This window comes from Vulpes lagopus, chromosome 9, assembly GCF_018345385.1.
Source record: "Vulpes lagopus strain Blue_001 chromosome 9, ASM1834538v1, whole genome shotgun sequence".
NCBI classification, from domain to species: Eukaryota; Metazoa; Chordata; class Mammalia; order Carnivora; family Canidae; genus Vulpes; species Vulpes lagopus.
The window spans coordinates 8,948,914-8,970,953 of record NC_054832.1 but is presented as its reverse complement, the minus strand read 5'-3'; the positions used below and the strand labels follow the sequence as shown (position 1 = coordinate 8,970,953).

The following is a 22,040-nucleotide window of genomic DNA, read 5'->3' as shown; positions in this document are numbered from 1 at the left end:
TGGAGGCCGCCTGCATCCCGTCCGGCCGCCCGGGACGCCCCCGCGCCGGTGTCTCTCCGCGGCCCGCCGCCGGCTCGCGTCCCTCCCCTGAACTCGCCGGGGCCCTATTGTCTGGGCGCCGCCGCTCCCCGCCCCCCCTCCCGCCGGCGGCCGGACGGCTGTCAAACCGGGACGCTTCCCCGGCTCCGCGCCCCCGGCTGGGAGCCCCTCCCGCCCCTCCCGCCCCTCCCCGGGCCCCGCAGCCATCCTCTCTGACCTTTGGTTCACTTTCCCGCTGTCGCGTCGTCTTTGCTGATTTTTCTCTATCCTCCCAGTTGTCATCTCCTGCAACGTTAACCATCCAGGTGTCTCTCTCTCTTTCTTTCTTTCTTTCTTTTTTTTTTTAATTGCCATTCTCGTTTGCGTTCTCTTCTTGTTTATGTTCCTCCGTCTTGTGTCTGTCCGCTTTTCTCCCCCTGCTTCGAGTCTCCCCCCTCCCCGTCCCCCCTCCCCGTCCCCCCTCCCACCGCCACCAGACACCGGCTCTGCCTTCTCCTTAATTCAGATCCCTTTTCATTCCCCTCTCTCCGCTCAAGGAAAGGGAGATCGTGCCTCATCCCAAAGCATCCAACCGGGGAGTCGGTGTGTCTTCATCCCATTTCGATGGATGGGGTCGAGGTTCGATTGTAGAAAGTAGTGCAACTGGTAAACCACCTCTTCTTGGGAAGAGCAGTAGAAAAAGTGGGGTTAGGTTGCCACAGAAGTGTTTAAAGTACCTGCCTCCTGTGTTACACACTGACCAGACTCTAAACAAAAATATTCCTGCTTTTGTCCCTTTTACACCACATACCCTCTGGCCTAGCTTCCCATTAACCCTAATGTACTGATTTTTGTTCTTGCCATGACCAGAGGCCACTCTCCTCCCCGTCATGAGTATATAGGTTGGATTATTTATTTTGCGGCAAGTACTGGTGTTTTGTTTTGTTTTTTGTTTTTGTTTTTGTTTTTGTTTTTTACCCCTTACCTATTTAGATTCTTTCAAAGAGGAAAGGACAGTTGGGTTTTTATGTTTGCTGTTATGTTTTTGTCCCTTTTGAATGGTGGGCAAACTATGAAATGCTGTAGTTGTAACACTTTTCCTTTGTTTGTTTTTTTTTTTGTTTGTTTTGTTTCGTTTTTTGTTTTTGTTTTTTGATTTTGTTTTGGTTTTTTTTTGTTTTGCCTTGTTTTTTTACCCAGGGAGCGCATCGTCCTATTAGTAATTCTAAATATCAAAAAGGTTTTAGGGATCTCTCCCCCCCCCCACAGTTAACAGCAGGTTCACATGCCTGATTTCCGGGCTCTGTTTCTGATCGAGCCTGTCTCAAAGGGCATTCCTATTCCTCAAGTACTGATCAGTGACGACGGCTCCCCCCGGGGGTTCTGGTGTCCACTGGGGCTGAAAGGAGAGTAAAGAGTGCGCACCTCAATGACGTACAGAGCAATAGATTCTCAATTTGTAGTTTTTGTGTGTGTGTGTGTGTGTGTGTGTGTGTGTCTGAACATTACGACCACTTGTATTTGTCCGATGTGGGCACTATACTGAAATAGAGTAGAAATAAGTTCTCAGTTAAAAAAAAAAAAATCCAACATTGTTGCTCATTGAATGCAAAGTAGAAGGAAGAAATTTTTGTTGCAACTTTATGTGTTAAATTAAAATTATTGAATCATCTACCAAAGTGGGAAGTCAGAGGCAATGAAAACTCCTCCTCACGGAGGAGTGTGTCCTGCCCCTTCTTTATATGCTCTCTCGTGTCTTGTCCAGGGTGGTGTTCTATGAGGCACTCAGATGTTGGTTGAAAAACTTCATTAATTTGTCCTCTTAAGAATTTCAATAGTCATGTTCCAGAGCACTCAGGTGTCTTGACTTTTCAAAGACAGAAAACCATTTTCAGCTGGTGTGGAGAATTTTCTTGGTTTTCAAGTTAAAACGTAAAGCATTTTGGCTACTAGCAAGTTTTAGTGCCCATCTGTTTGTTCTTTTCAAGTAGTTCTTTATGTCCTTTTCCTTGATTCATGATTAAGATTGCCTGCAAAGTGTGTAGGACTTTACCTACAGATGTTGGTAATCATCATTCAAATTTCCTTAAAATTTGGCAGTTATTTTAACTTCTCATGCAATGCTTTTAAAGTTCTGTTTTATTCCCTATGCATTTTATGCATCAGAATCTAACTTTTTTTTTTTTTTTCCTCTTGAGGTAGTGAAAAGAAAATACTGAAGAATAGGATCTCAAGATGAGTAAAAAGCCCCCAAATCGTCCTGGAATCACTTTTGAGATTGGTGCTCGTTTGGAGGCACTGGACTACTTACAAAAATGGTATGGAGAATATGGAGCTGTTGGTGGAAAGCACGACGTTGGTAGCCTTAAACATGTTAGTCAGTTGCTATTCTTTCGACTGTGGCAGAAACCTTAGCGTATTCACATTTTGCATACACATGGACATTGTTTTTTTTAGTTTTCTTGCCCTTCAGCAGACTCTGTAGGTTTAGCATTTCAGAGCTATATTTAATCGGGATCATTTTTTAAGGTGTTTGAGAACTGAAAATAATTACCTAAGATATGAGGTATAGAGAGAGTGTCCACACTTTCTGTGTACTTAATGTAAGCTATGGTGGTGGTACGAGGGAGGGAATTAATTCAGATAACCAGCTTTCCAAGATTTGCGTAAAACTTATTATCGATCTGTTTTCTTGGCCTGTGTCAGAGGCGATCTTTCAAAACACAGAGGATGTTGATGGTTAGCACAGTCACTATTTAACATCCCATCTAAAAATAAAGTTTACCTCCTCTTTCTCCAGGGGGTAGTGAATTAAAGGCAGGTTGTTACTGTTCCATACTAAATGGGCAGTTCTTTCAGACCTTTTTTTATTTCTTCTGTTTTGGCCATGTGTGATGGGTTGTGAATTCAGGGTCCTGCTAGACCCTTAATAAACGGTGTAGGGATAAAACCACCACATGGGAATGAGAAAAGGAGAAACGACACGGAAGGGTCCCTAGGCCACAGTAGGGTTGACAGGGATTCCCTCTTCTAGGAAATGCTTTCCTCATTCCCCTTAGCTGCCATCTAGTTCTTGTCCCTGGGAGGAAGTTTCCTCTTGCTGCCATTCTCAGCTCCCTCCCTGAGAGGGGCATTTGAAAGTTCCTCTTTGATCCCTGGGGTTGTCTGGGCTCTCTTGAAGCCCATTTATTTTGATGAGGGATCTGGCAGCTTAGTGACTCTGGGACTTTGTCCACTAGACTTTTTGACATTTTCTCTTGCTACAACTCCCTTAAAAACACGGGTGGGCAAAAAAAAAAAAAAAAAAAAAACAAAAAAAACCACGGTGGGCATTTTGTAAATTTGCTCTTGATTGATTTGCATTAAGTCAACCTCCTGAGTTGGCAGTGGCAGGTAGAGAAATCTTGTTTAGTCATGACATTTGACTTTAGACTGGTCTGGGGATTTTGTCTCTCAGTATGTGATTTTAGAATTCTGCATCTGTCCCTGATCCCCAGGTTAATGGCCTCTGTCTTAGGCACTGCCCTGGGACATTTTGAAACTACAGTTTCACGTGGGAAGGCAATTATTTGGCCCCATGCCTGTAAGGTGCATCTCAGGGGGGAGTTCTTTTTAGGGGACTTATTGTTAAACTCATCAGATGGAGAGTGTACAAAGTACTTCTCAGGTGGGGCTTGGGACCAGACAGTAGCATCCCTCGTCATCATGAAGCTAAAAATTATTTCCAGACATGGTGGAGTGTTCATTGGGGGAGCACGCATTGGACATGCAACAAAAGATAGCAGTTTAGTTGATAATTGGCTATCTCTGGTCTCTGGTTCTCATTTGACCAAAAGAAGCTTTTTGCTCTGAAGGCACACTGTTAAATCTCCATGTGGTATGAGAAATGATACTTCCTTTGATGCTAATCTTAATTAACTTTTCAGGGTTTTTTTTTTTTTTTTTTTTTTTTATTACTGGTTTTTGAGTCACTTATTAAATCATATTAGTATATTTTCTTAGGCTTTCGAACTGACAAAGTTGTGATTGAAATAGCTCCCAGTGTTGGAAGAGCACAAGGTTTATTAGTTTCCTTAGAGATTTTCAGGGATATTAACATAATTTCGGAATTAGTAAGAAATTTGCTTCTAGTGGTGAAATATTTTCTCATTCAACAGCTGTTAAATTGATGATCCAGTAGTTAAAATAAAAAGATTATAAAAAACTACTTTAAAAATCAAGCCTAAATGTACTTTTAGAGTATTTGGAATTTGAAAGAGAAAGTAATTGTAGCTGAAAGCTTTTTCATTGTCTTATGCTTTGCACCAAGGAAATTTATAAGTGCTTAGGGTGATAACAGGCATGTGTACTCATTGATGAAGTTTAGCTTTTATTTTAGTGACCCTAGTAGTAATGGTCTCTTTTAAGTAAGTAAACATCAGCCAAAATAATCCCATGGTAATCACTGAAACTTATCATCAACTTGACTTTTTATGAGCTCATTTATATGAAGATTTTTAGCATTCTGCCACAGTTGGAATTCGGACTATCGTATATGCGTATTCTAGGTAGTTGAAGGAAATAACTTTTTTATCATGACTTTGTTTATTGTTGGTAGTCTTAAGAACTAGTTAGCCTTGGGCAATTCCTTTCATTTAGTATTAAAGTACTATAGGACAACTAATTAATTGCTTAAGATTTACCTTGTTTTATATGGGCACAAGAGAAGTTCTATGAGACACAGTACTCTTAACAGATTTTATTTTTAAATGAGATACTAAACTTTATTCTTCATATCATTACTAGTTAACGGCCATTCTGTATTTCATATAAATGCTGCAGATTTTTGCTTTATATCAGGTAAAAGTGTAGAAGGATGATTCAAGTGTTGAGAAAGAAAATTTTAATATTTTTGTAAGGAGTTAGTCACTGAAAATATACTGAAATGATTCCCCTTCCTCTTCCACCCTCCCTTCTTATTTTCTTTCCCATTCTCTTCTGTTGTGTCCCTTAAGAATGCTTAACCATTCACATTTATTCAGTACAATTGGAGAAGTATTGAGTTTTTATTTGACATAAATAATTTTTGAATGATTACAGGCATTGGACAGGAAGGGACAAACAGGAGAGCAGACGGTGCTTACTGTTTCTGCACACAAGACGATCCCAGTAAGCCATGTATCTGTTATGAAGGAAACATCATCACATATTGATATGTTACCTTTTTCAGAGAAGGGCAAAGGGAGAGTTGTGATAGTGGAGCACCCAAAATGTCAACCTGTCCTGTATGTAAAAAATGTTTCCTGTATAAAAAAGGAAAAGAGCTTTTATTGTGCCCTGGAAAGAAAGGGGTAAAGTCTAAATTACGTGGGCAGAAATAAACTGAAATTAAGCTTCCACTTTGAGGTTTGGGGTAGATTTAATAGGAAGGTGCAATCTGTTTTTCGTATGAAAAATACATTATTACTGCTTGAGCAAACCATATCACATATTTTTCAAAGTTCAGAAAGATACTTCATCTTTCAAAATACACTCTACATTTTTTTTTAGAGAAGTGATTTATTGCTTTTTGTTTTCAAAGTCACTTTAAAGCTACTACAGAAAACACATTGGTGGTTTGATTATTTACCAATAACTAATGAACGCAGGCCCTAAGAAACCACCAAGAGGCCGGTCATCTTCAGGTCCAATATGTAGTTTTTGGATTTCCTATACTGACTAAACCTAACTCCTGCTGAGAAGTGGAGGTTGCTTAATTTTTATTTTTTATTTACTTTTGGGGCAAGGGTTGCTTAGTTTTTAAAAATGTTGTAGTTTTACTTAAAACATAGTGTTTAGTTTCTTTCTCAACAGTCTTTAAAAGTCTTTTTAATGTTTACAGATAACGCAACCATCTTGGATCTTACCTCCATCATATTTTCTATCACACCCCTGACATTCGAATAGTGACATATCAGATTTATAATCTCTTGAATGCAGTAGCATCATAAGAATGAAAAAGGGATATAGGTTGTTGATACAGGAGTGTATTTGGGGAAGAGAAAGTTTAGAGTTGAAGTTCTATTGGAGATACTGTAAGGAGATTCTAAAGATAAAAGAGGTTCAAAGTTAGACTGTCACTTGCTGGTCCTGTAAATATGGGGAACCTCTCGATCTCAGTTAGGTTATTGGTAAAATGGAAGCACTGTTACTGGCTTTTACTTAGGGGGTTATTTTAAGGATCAAATAATGTACTTAAACTTCAGATTCTACAAAATACATAATTATAAAGCACTGAGGTAAATGCAAGAGAAGAGGGAGAGCTGAAAAAGAAATCTTTGAGGATCTGAACACTTTAAGTGTACAAGTTTTTAAACGTAGTTTTATTTATTTATTTTAAATATTTTATTTATTCATGAGAGACACACAGAGAGACGGGGAGAGGCAGAGACACAGACACAGGCAGAGGGAGAAGCAGGCTCCATGCAGGGAGCCTGATGTGGGACTCGATCCTGGGACTCCAGGATCATACCCTGGGCCAGGGGCAGGCGCTGAGCCACCCAGGGATCCCTTAAATGTAGTTTTAGTTTTAGTATTGACATGAGAATGGCCTGGAATGTAGTAGAAAATCATGTCGTTGCAGCTGGCTATAAACCATCTTTTTGAGGTGATAAAGTCTTTTTGTTTCTGCAGAGCTTCATAGTTTACAAAGTACTCTTGCAGATATCTTATCTAATCATTCTGAATACTGTTCAGTGAGAAAAGTGTTAAACTGGTTTGGACTACTGATTTAACTTCCATCTTTTGATTGAAAATAGTTACTCTATAGCAAGTGACCTAGTTATGAAAATAAAACAAATCTAGTAATATGCCCCAAATATTTGAAATACAGAGTTAATACATTCAGATGAGTTATGCTCTTCTGACCTTTTTGGGGGTTGAATATTTCTAATTCTCTTCTAGATCTAAAGGAAAGGAAAATGAAAAATAAAATGTAGAGATGTCTCCAAGTATCAGAGTTTGATAGAACAGTGTAAATTTGAATTGGCAAATGCTGTTTCCACACATGGGGAGTTTTTTGAATTATATGGAACATTTGCAAATGTGAGTTTTTAAAATGTTCATGAACAGAATTTTAATAGCGTGGGAAAAATTGAGGAAATTTGGATTGTAACAAATTCAAATGCTTTCTAATTTGTATTAAAGTACATATTTTCTGAATAAAAAGAGTTGCTTTTTTCTAACTGAATTTATTCAGAGGCAAACATTAATAGAAATAAGTTGTGTTATCTATATTTGGAGTAGAAGAGTGCTCCCAAAAAGTAGTTTGTGGATCGAATTTAAAAGCCAGATATTTTTAAATTACATTAGGTGAGTTTGAAATCTGTAGAAACCTTAAGTACTTTTAAAATAGGAAATATTTTGAATCAAAGATTCATGTTTATATATGAATAAAATCTTTATATGTTTGGCTTTCCTAACTGAATATTTGAAAAAGATTGATTCTTATTTTTGAGTCACTACCTGTCTTTGAAAGCCTAGTTTTAGCTATAGACTCAGAAAAATATACAATTGCATTTATATACCTAAAATATTGAATTATCTATTATGAGTGGTCATAGGAAACTTATCCATGGTCTCCATCCAGATTAAGGACTCTTCTAGTAGAGAATTTCAAATTGAAATCTATATGATGGGGGTTTTTTTTCTTTAATTCTGAGATTTTTACATTCAGAAAGTCACAGATTTTGAATTTTAAGATTTAAGTGAGCTCCGTTTAATCATCAAGCATCAGTGCACATTGTAGTTACTTAATTTTTAACATTTTTAACGAAAAAAAGCCCTATAAACTTTTAGTGGTAAAGGTCACTTTCTCCTTCCTCTCTCCTCAAAACACGTTGAAAACTAGATTAGAAGTGGGTCAGAGTACATGTATTTATTGTAAAACACGCCTGGTTGTTGTTCTTACTCTATTCTTCCTTCTGTTATATTCATTTTCTATAGAGCTCTTTCCTCTCTGCTCAGTTTTTGCTTATCCTAGTTTTCTTGGAAGACAACAGAAAAGGAATATTGGAAAAAGTACATTTAACTGGGAGTCAGAAGATGTAGGTTCTAGGTGCTGTTCTGCCATGAACTGTGTGACTTTGGAGAGTTACTCCTCTGCTTTAATGTCCTTGAAATGAGGGTGTGACATATTAGCTGATATTTCAGGTCCCTTGAATTAGAAACTCAGATCTACTTTCCATGTATTCAGGGATGATAGATTTTTTAATCTCACTTTTAGCTGGGTCATTAACACAGACTTGAGGCACAAGTAAGATACAAGTCATACATAGTTTCCTCAAAACTGCTGGTCACTAAAAAAAGAGAAAAATGAGTTGAAAAAGAGAAAGATGAATCTAGTTTGTAACAAAAATAATAGTTTTGAAGGTTGGAGTGTAGTGGTATTGGGCACGTTGTTACCCTTTCTCCAACCTGTTCTCCCACTCATTTAAATACTTTCATTGTTTAATTTTGAAATCACTTAGAATCATAACTATTGACTTAGAAAAGTATATTTAACCAGTAGGATGCTTTAACTCCCTAACTTTTCACGTGGATAACAATTCACTAATTGATTCTTTTACAAAGTTCATTGATGCTCTAGTTTTGAAAGTGATTCAGGTGAAGTCTGGAAGAGTGATTCTCAAACTTTAGCTTCCTCAGATTCACTGAAACATAGGTCACTGGGCCAACATCCCAAACTTCTGATTCAGTAGGTCTGAAGTGGGGCCCAGTAGTTTGCATTTCTAAAAAGTTTCCCAGTGATGCTGATGCTGCAGGGCTGGGGACCTCATAGGAGAACCACTGGTCTTGAGCGTATACAGAATTATTAACCCAAAGATAAAGTTTTTTAGTTGGATAGCAATGGAAATATCCAGAATGATTTTTGAATTTATATTCTGTTTTTTATTTATGTTAGTTGTAAGAAGTAAAATGTAAATACAGAGCAAAGTGATGCATGATTCAAACGAAACAACAACAAAAAAGAGTTTTTTGCTGTTTTTCAGTAAAATAGAGCATACCGACCTCTATGTACTTTGATGGGCTTCAGTTCTCTTGCTCTTCTGCTTTCTGAGATCACCACTATATGACTGGGTAGTTGGGATTTAGATCCTTTTTGCTAAGGGTGAGAGGAAGACTGTCCCTGGTTATAGTTAATTGTGGTTTGCCGTTGCGAGATTGCAACTTCTATAATGATTCAGATATGCAGGAAATATTCATTATGTTATTTGAATTTTATAAGAATTGAATTTTATAAGAATTGAATTGAATTGTATAAGAAGCCTGTCAAGTATGGGATGATCTTTACCAGTTTAGAAAGGACAGACCTAAGGTTTGGAGATATTTAGTGTTTTATTCCAGTTCATCTAGTCAGAAAAGTCATCTTATAGCCAGGTTCTTTTGACTCTAAGTGTGGGGGGATCTTGTTACCATAACTTTTTTTTTTTTTTATAAAAATTTTTATTTATTTATGATAGAGAGAGAGAGAAGCAGAGACATAGGCAGAGAGAGAAGCAGGCTCCATGCACTGGGAGCCCGACGTGGGACTCGATCCCGGGTCTCCAGGATCGCGCCCTGGGCCAAAGGCAGGCGCCAAACCACTGCGCCACCCAGGGATCCCCTTGTTACCATAACTTATTGCCTCATATGGACACCCTCAAGTCTGAGCCTCAGCTGCAGGGAGTAAATGGGCTCAGCATTCATAGGCTATCTTAATTCCTGACCTTCTTTAGTAATATGTATCTATCTAGTGTTTAGAAGGACCCTGAGAGTCCAGCTTGCCAATGTCATTCTTATTCCACTGAATTAGCTTTTGCAAGGCAGGTTAATTTCAGGTCTGTCTGTTCTAGAAACTCTTCCTTCTCAAGTTTACCTTTGAATCAAGCCTTCAAGCTGATGGTTTCTTAGCCTCTTTCAGAAATATGTAGTACTATAAAATCCAGGAACCTTGGGATTATTGTGCTGTGTGGTGTGTGTGTGTTCATATAATGGCAGGGATTGGACCAAAAGAGAAGATAGTTTTTTTTTTTTTTTTTTGCTTTTCTGACATTTGGTTGAAGGTCAGCCATCGTATGTATATCATATGCATCTAACTCTGTTCATGACCTCATTCCTGCTGAATATTATCACTGTATTGGGAGATTCTACACTTGACACATCAAAGTAGATGATGCTTTATTTTGTGATGGGGAGTTGATCAGAGCCATTAGTTGGGAAATAATTTATTTGTGATGATAATGAATTCTAATAAAAAGAATGTTTAATAATTCTAGTTTTGTTGAGTAGATAGAACTGGTATCTACAGATTCTGAAAAGTTTTTAATTTTGTTTTTAATTGATGTTTTAAGTGAAGGAGGGAGTATTGAGTTTTAAATATCAGTATTAAAATATTTTTAAAAGAAAAATTAACAATATTGAAAAGACAGTTTTACTGTTCTTCATAAGGGTCCCAGTTTTTAGTATTTTTAGATGTCTTTTTATTTTGAAGAACTACTAACTATCCTTATTGTCACCTCCCATAGATCATTAGCACGTAGAACTTTTCTTTTTATTACATTGGAAATTGATGTCAGTATTATGTTATTTCGCTAATTTCAATGAACTCAACTTTGAGAGAATTGTTGCAGGAATTTGAAGAAAATTTGGATATTTAATATTTGATGTGTCTTAAAACTCTATTTTTCCATTGCCAAAAAGCTAACCTCTTTTAATTAAAAATAAATCTGTTCCTAGTACATCATGGTTTGCTCAGGTACCAAAGTATAAGCTACTCACATGAAATGATTTTACTCCTAAAGATACCCAGCAAAGCTTTTTGAATTTTGGCAGGTTGGTAAAGAATGAACCCAAAGTTTTGGGGATCTCATGAGATGTGGTTACTATTCAGAAAATTTTGGCAAATGAGTTTTGACTTATGAGTTGAAAACTAAGCATAGGATTATATTTGTCAAACTAGATTAGTAAATATTTTTAAAGTTGCTTAGTGTTTTTCTTAGTCGAATTGCAAACCATACCTTAGATTCCTATCTTTTGGGGGTTGGGAGGGGCAAAGGGAGGAGATTGAGAATCTTAAGCAGTTTCCAGTCTCAGCATGGACCCCCATGTGGGGCTTGATCTCACAACTATGAGATCATAGCCTGAGCCAAAACTGAGTTGGATGCCTGACCAACTGAGCCACCTAGGTGCCCCTAGATTCTTAAGTTTTAAATTTATATTGTAAAAACTTTGCAACCTCTTAAAAGTTAAGCTACTTTCTTTTCTCAGACTCTTTAATTTTAATGCAATGTTTCATACTTAGGCATAGTTGAGATATAGTATGTTTTTTGTTTTGAGAAATTTTAATAATAAAACGAGCCTTTTTATGCATAGATGTTTATTTTGTGCTGTATAATAAAAGCTGTTTTCTGTACTCTTGGCCTAACAAAAACTGACTTCAGATATTTTGTATCAAAAGCCCTTATATAAAATTGAATTTGCAAGAAAAAAATAAACATAATCTGATTCTCATATTATTTTTGTTTTCAGTACCTCTTGGTAAGAGCACCCTATATGTGTGCAGTAAGTGTGATAGGAGCTAAATATAACTTGGCAAGATGCAGAATATATATTGAATGTAAGCATAGTCTTTAAGGACAGACACTCAACCTCAGTTCAGGGATCTGCTGCCTAAATACCTATTTTTACTTGAATAAATTACATAAGGGATCAGAGCCTCTGTGACCTCTCTTCAATAACCAGGAGCAGTAGTACCTAATTCAAAAAAGTTCTTTGAGGATTAAGCAAGACAATGCTTGTTAAAAGCTTATCGTGGCTTTGCCACATTGTAGGCTCTTAGTAAACATTAGCTTTAATTATAATAATAGCATGAATATTGGTTATTCTAAATAGAAAGGAGTCTACATGGGAGAAGAGTCACTGCAAATCCTTAAAACTTCGATCAACAGGCATATAAACATCTGTAACAACCTGTAGTAGTATAATAATTTTTTAAGTGCTAAATATTAAGAAACAGAAACTAAGTGGACCTCAACCTGCTGGAGTTTTGAATTTTGTGACAAAATTAAGTAACAAGGAGTTTGGTCCTGTTAGTCTGAACTAAATATATGAAGTCATAAACTTCTGGTACAAAACTGGTGGCATTTTTTTGGGTAGGTAGAGTAGTAAAGAAATTTTTTATAGTGGTGGGAGATGGTAATGAGTAGATAGGTGTAGGCACTGTGATTAGTTAGAATTGACTGAAAGAAGGTAGGCATGGCAGGAGATTGAGGTGCTAGGGAGGTAGATAGCAGTAGGAGTTTGAATCTGGGGGTCTGAAATGAAACCTTAATTTGAAATGTGGTGGCATCAAGGCTCTAAAGGAAAACATGTGACTAACTATGACCCTACCTGTTCTTTGCTGCAAAGGTGTGGACAGATAGGCAGCAGGGTGGTCTGGCAGCTTCTACTGAACATGTGTCTTGGGGGTGGACACCTCTGAAAAGAGGACAGTGGGGATGATGTGATGGGATGCTTAGAATTCAGTGTTGGAGAAGATGTGATTTTGACATATAAACTAGTCTCTGAATGTTCTGGAAAGTCTAGATTCTTGTATACTTCATTTTGGGATGTCAAGTTTGAATTAATCAAAAGAGTTTTGTTTTCAGTGTATTCTTCAAGTGTGAAATAAATTAACATGCAGTAACTAAAAGCACTTCCTCTAAAAATACTATAATAGTACTAGGTGACATTGTTCTTGGAGTTTAATCGGTGAGTTGAATGGGTGAGAGAATGCTTTTGAAAATTACAAAGTGTAATATAAATTTAAAATGCTTCCAGAAGCTAAAATTTAAAAGGTTGCATGCTGTAAGAATATTATGTTTGCTTTGGATTACATTTTACATTAATTTTTATTATTTAACACATAATCTTCTTTCTGACGATTATATGTGAGGGAGTTCTTAACTCTATATTTTTAGTTCTTCTAATGTATTTTAGTCATTTTTTATGACACTTATGTTAGAGGTCCTTGCTTATGAAGTCCTTATCCACAGAACCGTTTTGAGTTACTAATCCTAACTCCCTAAATTTCTCTAATGTTTAAATTATGTGTAAGTCAGGTTTCAAGTGTGTTTCACTTTTTAGTAATTAAAGACCTACTTATCTAGTAGAACATCTAATTTAGGTATTCTTTCTGTGTGCTACTGAAATTTATCTTGACTGTTTGAGCTATAACCTTGTATTATAATTGTGGTAACTTATTCGATTTTCTTTTTCTCCCCCCTCTGTCCTGAATTTGAGTTTACTGATTGGCATAATACTGTTACTTGTAGGTTTATTCCTACTTCAGTGTTTGGCACATAGTGAATTAGAGACTCATTGTTTACTGAGTTAAATGAAACAAATGAGAAACTGTTAATTTTTAAATTTATATAACTTACAAATTTTATCAATATAAACAAATGACTTATTTAAAATAATTTGAATAACTATTGGGGCAAGTTTTTAAAATACTTTGCCTTTTTGTAGGAGGGGGCGCGGACATCAAGGTGGCACAGTTGGTTAAGTTAGGGACTCTTGATTTCCATTCAGGTCATGATGTCAGGGTCATGAAATGGAGCCCCACATCAGGCTCCTCATTCAGCAGGGAGTCTGCTTCAGGATTCTCTTTTTTCCTCTGCCCACCCTCTTCCCCGCCGCCACTCCCGTGCATATGTGCTCATGCTCTCTCTCAAATAAATCTCAGAGTGGCATTTCTCAGAGTGAATCCTGTTGGTCTTTAGGACACTAATAATGTTGTCTGACCTTATTCAGTGGATTGCTACCCATCAGTGAGTAGTTCACAACTCTGTCCTGTAGCTTATTAAGTCCAGGAGATCCTAGGGCATAAGTGTATCAAGGAATTTCTCTTGTCATTTCCTCATGGTTGACTTTCTTTATCAATGCAGGTAAAACTGACTATATCAAATAGGATGGCAAATCAGAATGAGTTCAAATAATGTTTGTTTTACTGTTAATATATCGAATATAACTTTTTAAAATAGCTACCTGCCCATTATTTCTTTTTTCTTCGAACGTTAATGGAATACCTATAGTATGTGTTAATAGATAATCTTGCCTTTCAGAAAGATTTTTGTTTTTAATCATGGATCCCTTTGAAAATCTGATTAAAATACATTGAATATACTGCATCAGTTCCCTACAGTATGTCCTGGGGGTGTAGTCTCCTGATTTAGTGAGTGAATCGGGACTTGCCCATGTAAATTGATAACTGTAGGGAACTGATGCAGTATATTCAATGTGTAACAAACCTCTTTGGTTAGTATTTGGTTCTTTGATGGGTTGTGGATTTGATCTTGAATCCATACTCTGATGAACAGTCTTCTACAAGTGGAACCAGTAACAGTGTTAAAATGCTGGTATTCTCAGATGAGGCATTAAAGCATTATAAGAGTTCAGAGGAGATGAAAATAATTTTGGTTCTTGATAATGGGTTTGTTCTACTCAGTAATTATAGCCACAGTTTAACTTGACCATTATTGGACTTTGACCACACTAATTCAGAAAGGGTCCTGAGGAATGGATGGATTCCTGAGGAATGGAATCCAATGGATGGATTATGGTGGTAGAGTTGCATGTATGAAGATTCCATGAAATTCAGCAAAGATCATTGTAAAATCTTCTCAGTATTTCTGAATTCTATTTGTTTCCATTCGGCTCATAACCAGTTCTTAACTTTGCTTATTATACTTGCTAGGAATCAAATGTAAAAGACATTAGACCTAGGCAAACCTAGAACAATGAAGGCAATCCCTTGTTTTCCACACAAGTAAATATCAATTAAGCAATGCATGCATCTCAGACTGGGATTATAGTCGGAAAGGTCCATCGTGAACATTTTATGATATTTTGCAGTAACAGATTATAATGGTAAGAGAGCTCTGTATAGAATTCTGGCACTGGGGAATCACACTTCCATCTCTTTTGAACCCCTAAAGAAATGCCAAGCCAAATGCCAAGTATTTCTTTTTCTTCTTATCTTTCATTGTTTTAACTCTGAAACCACAGTCTCCCACTTCTGAGATCTTTTCCCATCATAAATATTGGAGACTCAGCCTAATCATTGTTCTTTAACAGTTTTCCGTGATTTAGCATTTTAAAAGATGACAAAACAAAAGCATCATCACAAAAAAAAAGCATCATCACTACATCTTCCAAATTCAATATGAAAAGTTTTATGTTCCATTCATATTCAATTATAATAAAACATAAATTGTGTATCAAAATAGTGTTGCTTTCAGTCAAGATAGAAGGCATTTGTGAATACGTTTGTTCACTATTTTTCATTCACTGTGTATCAAAGCATTATTTGGGACATTTGTTAGGACAGGAAAATCATTTCACTGTATAGGACTATATGTTAAGTTGCCATTTTGTGCAATCTTTGCACATGATAGCAAAGATTTTAATGTTAGGGTTTTTTTCCTGAGGCAAACCAAAGTACGGGGTTTCCTGTTGTTTGTACAGTGATGGGATGTTTCATCAGTTAGGTATCACAGAGCCCCTCACTTTGAACCTAGCTACTGAGTCCAGTCTGATGTCCCAGTATTCTCTTTTATTCACCCTACTGCTGATCATGTAGTCTAGCCAAAGGGACCGGTTTCCTTGAACTGCCCCTCCAGCCTTTGGTCAAGAGGTTCTTAAGGACAGAGACCTCATTATCTGAGTGATTGCCTAACCTTGGTTTTAAGTAAATGAACATTGACTAACTGGAAGTGTGTGCACTTTACTTTTTTTGTACCTTGTTTATTAAGTCTAAATCCTAGAAGACCAACGTAGATGACGACATCTACCAAAAACATTCAGTGAACTCCCCAATTTTCTCTCTTATTAATAGCATCTTATATGAAATTCTTGTATATACTTACCAGTTCACCATATATGATATAATTACTTTGATGTAGACCTGATCCCATTTCTGCTATAGGCTTTTGTGCCAGTTGGTTTTGGCTGTGAATACTCTACCATGTGTATTCTTGGACAGTCTTCATCTGTTACATGGGGACTGTGTTATCTATACCTTGGATGGTTACCAGGATCCAAAGAGACAAGGTATATAAGGAGCAGTTGACACTCGGTAAGGAAAGAACATAGAGTCTAACATACATGTGAATATTCTGATTCTTCTTTCTCCTTGTCAGACTCTCAGCTAAGTTCCTTGAAGGTAGGAGTTAATGATATTTCCTTTTTCTGTACCAACAGTGTCTTAATCTTATTAGATGCCCAAATACATATGAAATGAATGAACAGAAACTTAGTCGTTCTTGACAATGGTAATATTTATGGCACTTTTATTTAAGATTCAACATTTGATTAGTGGATATTGTAAGGATTAAAAGAGATAATCTTGGGTATTAGTGTTACTTTATTCTTGGCCTTCATCCAAAGTTTACCAATCAATCTCTTGATATTTATATAAAGAGTATATAACATGCTATAAATTATTCTGAAGCAGTTCCCCAAAATATAATTTTTAGTTTGGTGGTTAACATCAGGCATCCTGTCAGTGAACAGAGTTTGAAGTATTTTAGGAAACTATAAGTTACTTAAAAATGCAATCCAGATTTAAACGATTTGAACTTACTTGGATTCTGACTCTTTGCTGAATTCAGTCATGTTATGAAAATAAAGATGTGTTTAACTCTGTTACTGTGGACCATTCTCACTTTGAGGAATGTTTTAAATACGTGAGTTGTTTACATTTAGAATTTGAAGTAACCCAGAGAATAAACCTCTGATGTTTTGTTCAAAAATAAAAAGATAAACATGCAGAATTAGAAATTTATCCATTTTTTTATAATTGATAGAAAATCTCTTTGTAATGGTGAAGTGGCCAGTGAATGCTGGAAAATAAAGGGCATTGTTACTTCTAGGCGTCCCCCAGTGCTAGTGGCAGTTCTTATGTTTTAAAAACCAGAGGAGCAGAAACATACTGTCAGAGCATCATTGCAAAAGACAAGCGTTATAGTATTGATTCTTGGTGGGTGGGGTCTACCTTGTTCACCTTGGGGAGTATGTTAAGTCCCTTTATGCTTTTTCTTTAACAAAGTGTTTCTTCACACCTATTCCCCAAAGAAGACCAAGAGTAAGTTCTAACTTAAGGTTATAAGGTCAACAGCAGCCTTCTTAGTTCTGAAGAAATGTGCAGACTGTCTTTAACAAAACTTCTTGTTCGTTCTGAGCATTCCCTGAGTGGCCAGTGCATGTCAGCCATTGGGCTAGACGCTTGGGGGATACGAGAATGGACATGACTCTTAATCCTTGAAGCTCACAGGCCAAAGGGTAGCATCTAAAATCATGTCCCTCAGATATCTGCTATCACAAGAATTGTTAAAAGGTTTGTGATAAAAGGGTTACCTATTTCTTTTATTGTGGTAATAGTAAATGTTTTATCTCCAACAAAGAAAACAATATAACTTTTTATCCAGTATTTTCCCAAGCTATTTAACCACCAGACCTTTTTGTAGGTCATGAGTATTAAAGTAGCAAGGGCTATAAATACCTCATGGCACACAGTTTAGGAACCTGCACTGAGATGGTGGTTGTGCAGGTGGGTGTAGTCAGAGCAGCCAGGGCAGGGAGTGGGAATGTCTTTGCACATGGGATTACACATTAAGCCAAGCCTGGAATGAGGAATAGAGAAGGAAGGGAGGGAGACAGTTTGGGATTAGGTGGAAAGAACAGAGTGTACAATGCACAAATGTTTGACAGAGCTCAGTATTTTTGAGGACATCCCAAGTAGTTCAGTATCATACCAAAGTGGGGAAAGAAGCTACACCAGAGAAAGATTCAGGGCCCTTGAAATGGTTAAGAAGTCTTGAATAGCATGAATGATACATAAAGCCTGTAATAGTTCCTAAATTTCAAAGTTATGTAAGGTCTATTGTGCTTTATAGTGAAAGCCAGTTTTCTATAGGGAGAAGAAAAATTCCAGATTTATCAAAAACTAGGAAAAATACGAAACTTTTATGGCTGAATCATCTACCGTGTGCTGCTGTTGAGTGTTAACGGTTATTTAATGATACTTTCTAAAAATTTTTGAGTCATCTGTGAACATTTAATACAGTACATTAGAAATGAGGCAATTTTCCATGTTGAAAGTTCCAAGTTAACTAATTTCTAATTTCTTTTTAGAATTTATCATAGAAGCATCACACATAAAGACAGAACAATATTTGTTATTTTTATATTTTAGAATTTAAAGTTTAACCGAGCTTTTCCTACTATCATTGATACACATTATAAAATATTGGAAAGTATGGAGAAATAGGAAAAAAAAGTGGTTTTGTGCCATAAAGAGACACATGTACATGTTGGTATGTTTTGCTAGACAAATTTGTCTTACATACTTATAATTCTGAGCATAGTGCTGCTACTTTTTTACATTTTCCTATGTAAATTTTTTGTAAATACCACATTTAAAGACTATATCATTCAGTGGATATACCATTGTTTGTATAGCTAGACAGTCTTCAGTTTTTCTAATTATATTTTTAGATGGTTTCTATTTTCTTTGTTATTATAAATATTTTGTATATATAGTTCCAGAATTATAACGATTGAGTTAAAAAATAGGAATATGTTTAGGGCTCATGAAACCTGTTCTCAATTTACTTACCAAAACAGTGCAAGTAATTTATATTTCCACTGGGAGTGTATTGAAGTATTTTACTGGGTATTAAGATCAATCATTTGGGGATCCCTGGGTGGCTCAGCGGTTTAGTGCTTGCCTTCGGCCCAGGGTGTGATGCTGGAGTCCCAGGATCGAGTCCCACATCAAGTTTCCTGCATGGAGCCTGCTTCTCCGTCTGCCTGTGTGTCTGCCTCTGTCTCTCTCTCTCTCTCTCACTATCATGAATAAATAAATAAAATCTTTATAAAAAATCATGAAAAAATAATAAGACAAATTTCGTTAGTTCAGTAGTTTAAAAATACCTATATTTTATGGTTTTAATGGGAAGCAATATTTCAGTTAAATTATTCTTTTTAATACTTTGTGTAAACAAACATAAGAATTTTCTCCTTATATGAAGCTTCTTTTTATTTTGGAGGTATCCATCACGAATTGAAAAAATCGACTATGAGGAGGGCAAGATGTTGGTCCATTTTGAGCGTTGGAGTCATCGTTATGATGAATGGATTTACTGGGATAGCAATAGGTTGCGACCCTTGGAGAGACCTGCGTTAAGAAAAGAAGGGCTAAAAGATGAGGAAGATTTCTTTGTAAGTAGCAAGCTTTTTCCATTTGCTAACTATGTAATGATATATTTCAAAAGGAATTCTGTTAAATATTACAAAACTTTATAAAGGAAATGCTTATTTATTATACATGGTATTGATCTTAAAAGTTGTTTAAAATAGGATTTCAAAGCTGGAGAAGAAGTTCTGGCTCGCTGGACAGATTGTCGCTATTACCCTGCCAAGATTGAAGCAATTAACAAAGAAGGTATGTATTTGAAGTGATCTTAGGTTACTTCAAAGTGATCTGGGAAAATTTAACTGTGTTTCTAATTTTAATGTGTGTAATTGTTACATATGGTCATATAGTTGTTATTTCTTGTTTCAGACTTAATGAATTTCCTGCTAATCTTAATTTTTAGGAGTGTTTCATTTGTTACATGTTATATAGAATAACATGATACGTGATCTACTTACTGCCTAAATAAATGTTTAAATTAGGAGAGGGAAAGAGTTGGCTAAAACTGTGCAGCTTTTGGTTCACAGGCTTACATTATAAGCATTTTATTTCTTCTCTGTTTCCACTTTGTTGGCTAAGTTATCTTTATGAGCAACTCAACCAGAGTGTGAGGGAAGGTTAAAGATACAGGGAAATTCAAATCAGTTCAACTTGAAAGTAAAATATAGTACAGTGTTTTCTGAGGAAAGAGTGTGAAAATTTGTCAATTTGAGGATTTCCTTTATTGCATCTTTTCCTAGCCCATTTCCTTAATTTCTGAGAATTAAGTTTACTTTAAAAAAAAATTATTCATGAGAGACACACAGAAAGAGGCAGAGACGTAGGCAGAGGGAGAAGCAGGCTCCCTTTGGGGAGCCTGATGTCGGACAGGATCCCAGGACCCCAGGATCACACCCTGAACTGAAGGCAGATGCTCAACCACTGAGCCACCCAGTCGTCCTGAGAGTTAAGTTTCCTAATAGCCTTTATGGTATCTAATATTAATATTGAGCAAAAATTACTGAACTGATCAGAAATGTTGAAAATAACACAGAAATCAGGTACATTAGTGTGGCTGAAGATGAATACATCTGTTGGGCAGGTAATGTATTAAAAAAAAGCCAGAACTTATAGACTAATTTGGAAAGGCATGAAAGTTAATATTTAAATTAGTATTGGAAATATACTTAAATATTTTTTAAAAAATTTATTTAAAATCTCACTTTAAAAAGTTATAAAATATTTGTAAGTATGTTTTTCAAGTCAATAATAACATTAGTTTTCTATAACAATTATTTCCTAAACTTCACCACTCATCTTTTTTTACTGAAGAGACACATTGAGTGGCAGCTTCTTTGCAAAAAGAGACATTTAATCTAAGTAAGGGGATGCTTTAAACCTGAAAGACAAGTCAGCTAGATAAGGAATGAAAAGCTTTTCTGACAGAAGAAACGGTATGTTGTAAAAGAACAGAAGAGAGGCCTGCCACCTTTTAGGAACTGTGAGACTTTGGTGTGACTGGAGTGAGGGAGTCCTTTAAAGGGGGAGAGAAAAGGGCCTGTGTGTGGAATGTCTTACAATCTTGCTATAGAATTTCAATTTTATTTGGAGGTGATGGGAAGGAACTGTGGAAGGGATTTAAGCTGAGGACATTTAGAGTAACAAATGTGGGGAAAAAATGGGAGGTAAGAGGAGATAAAAGAGGAAAACATTTAAAAAGAGATATTTTAAAGAGTGTTAGGTGTGGGAAAGCAAATCCTTGGTGTCTAGCTAGAAATATGATATAACTTTACAAAGGCCTATTCTGACTTACTGTTTTAAGGAATTGAAATAACAAACATGATTTTACTACCTCTCATCACCTTACTCTAGGAGGAGTTGAGGGGCATCTTCATTGTTAGGTTGGCAGGTCACTTTTCCTTGTCTCATATGGCCTTTGTCTCCCTGTGCACTTACACTTCCTGAGAGCCCATAGTCCTGTGTCTTACATACACGTATTCCCCAGGTTTCTAGTCCAGAGCCTCGTGTATAAGCAGTCAGTTACAGTTTGTGGAAGGAATGGAGGAGGTAACGAATCAATTCTGTTGGGTAGTAAATGGATCCAGTCAAAATAAAAGAAAATGAAACACAATTAAATGACATTTTATCTTAATTAAGAGCAGTTCCTTTAAGTGTGGAGAGCTTTGAGACCTTACTTCCATGCTTAAAGCTTCTTGGAAGTATACCATATACAAATCCATGTGTACATAACACGCAGTGCACTCGGAAGCAAAGCCCCTATGTTTTATCCTCTCCTGTTTGTCCATGGGCATAGAATACAGAAAATTAAGCTTATATTAGTGGAAGAGTGAAGACACTTACTGCAGTCTCTGCCATTGCAAGAGGAGTTCAAGTGGGCCCTTAGTGAAATATTGGCAGTTGTAATTTTTTAAAAAAAATCTCCATTGGCTGTTTTTTTTTTTTAAATTTCTGTATGCCCCACATGGTAGATGAGCCTGCCCACCATGACCATGCCCCCAAAGAAAAACAAGGGAAGGGAAGCCTTCAAGAGGCACTGTAAAAGCTAAACAAAACTAATGAAAACAATGTTTGAAATATATCTTAGAGAAGTTGAAGAGGAGGGACAAATCTGTAAACAGGGAACAGAGAAGTGTTCATATTCTGGGTGGGATTTAAAGAGGTGATCTTGAAGAGTAGGTTGGAGGGAGGAAAGGAGAAAGGCATCACAAGAGCAGAAACAGTGTGATATCACTAGTGAGGAGGGATGAATGCCCAGTTGGTGTGGAGCCTGCCCTCTTCTGGAAGGCCA

General features: G+C 36.6%; 2 protein-coding genes across 3 annotated transcripts in view; one reads left to right on the top strand and one right to left on the bottom strand.

Annotated features, from left to right (window-relative positions):
- TMEM71 (transmembrane protein 71) overlaps window positions 1-565 on the bottom strand; it is a 44,861-nt gene extending 44,296 nt beyond the window's left edge. The window contains exon 1 of the mRNA XM_041768498.1: window positions 257-565. The gene's annotated coding sequence lies outside the window, so the exon portion shown is untranslated. The remainder of the gene's footprint in view (window positions 1-256) is intronic.
- PHF20L1 (PHD finger protein 20 like 1) overlaps window positions 1-22,040 on the top strand; it is a 78,291-nt gene that overhangs the window by 332 nt on the left and 55,919 nt on the right. For both annotated transcript variants that reach the window (XM_041768502.1, XM_041768501.1), the window contains exons 2-4: window positions 2,217-2,336; window positions 19,107-19,278; window positions 19,417-19,501. In XM_041768502.1, coding sequence (XP_041624436.1) covers window positions 2,254-2,336; window positions 19,107-19,278; window positions 19,417-19,501 — 340 coding nt within the window. In that variant the 5' untranslated portion in view covers window positions 2,217-2,253. The remainder of the gene's footprint in view (window positions 1-2,216; window positions 2,337-19,106; window positions 19,279-19,416; window positions 19,502-22,040) is intronic.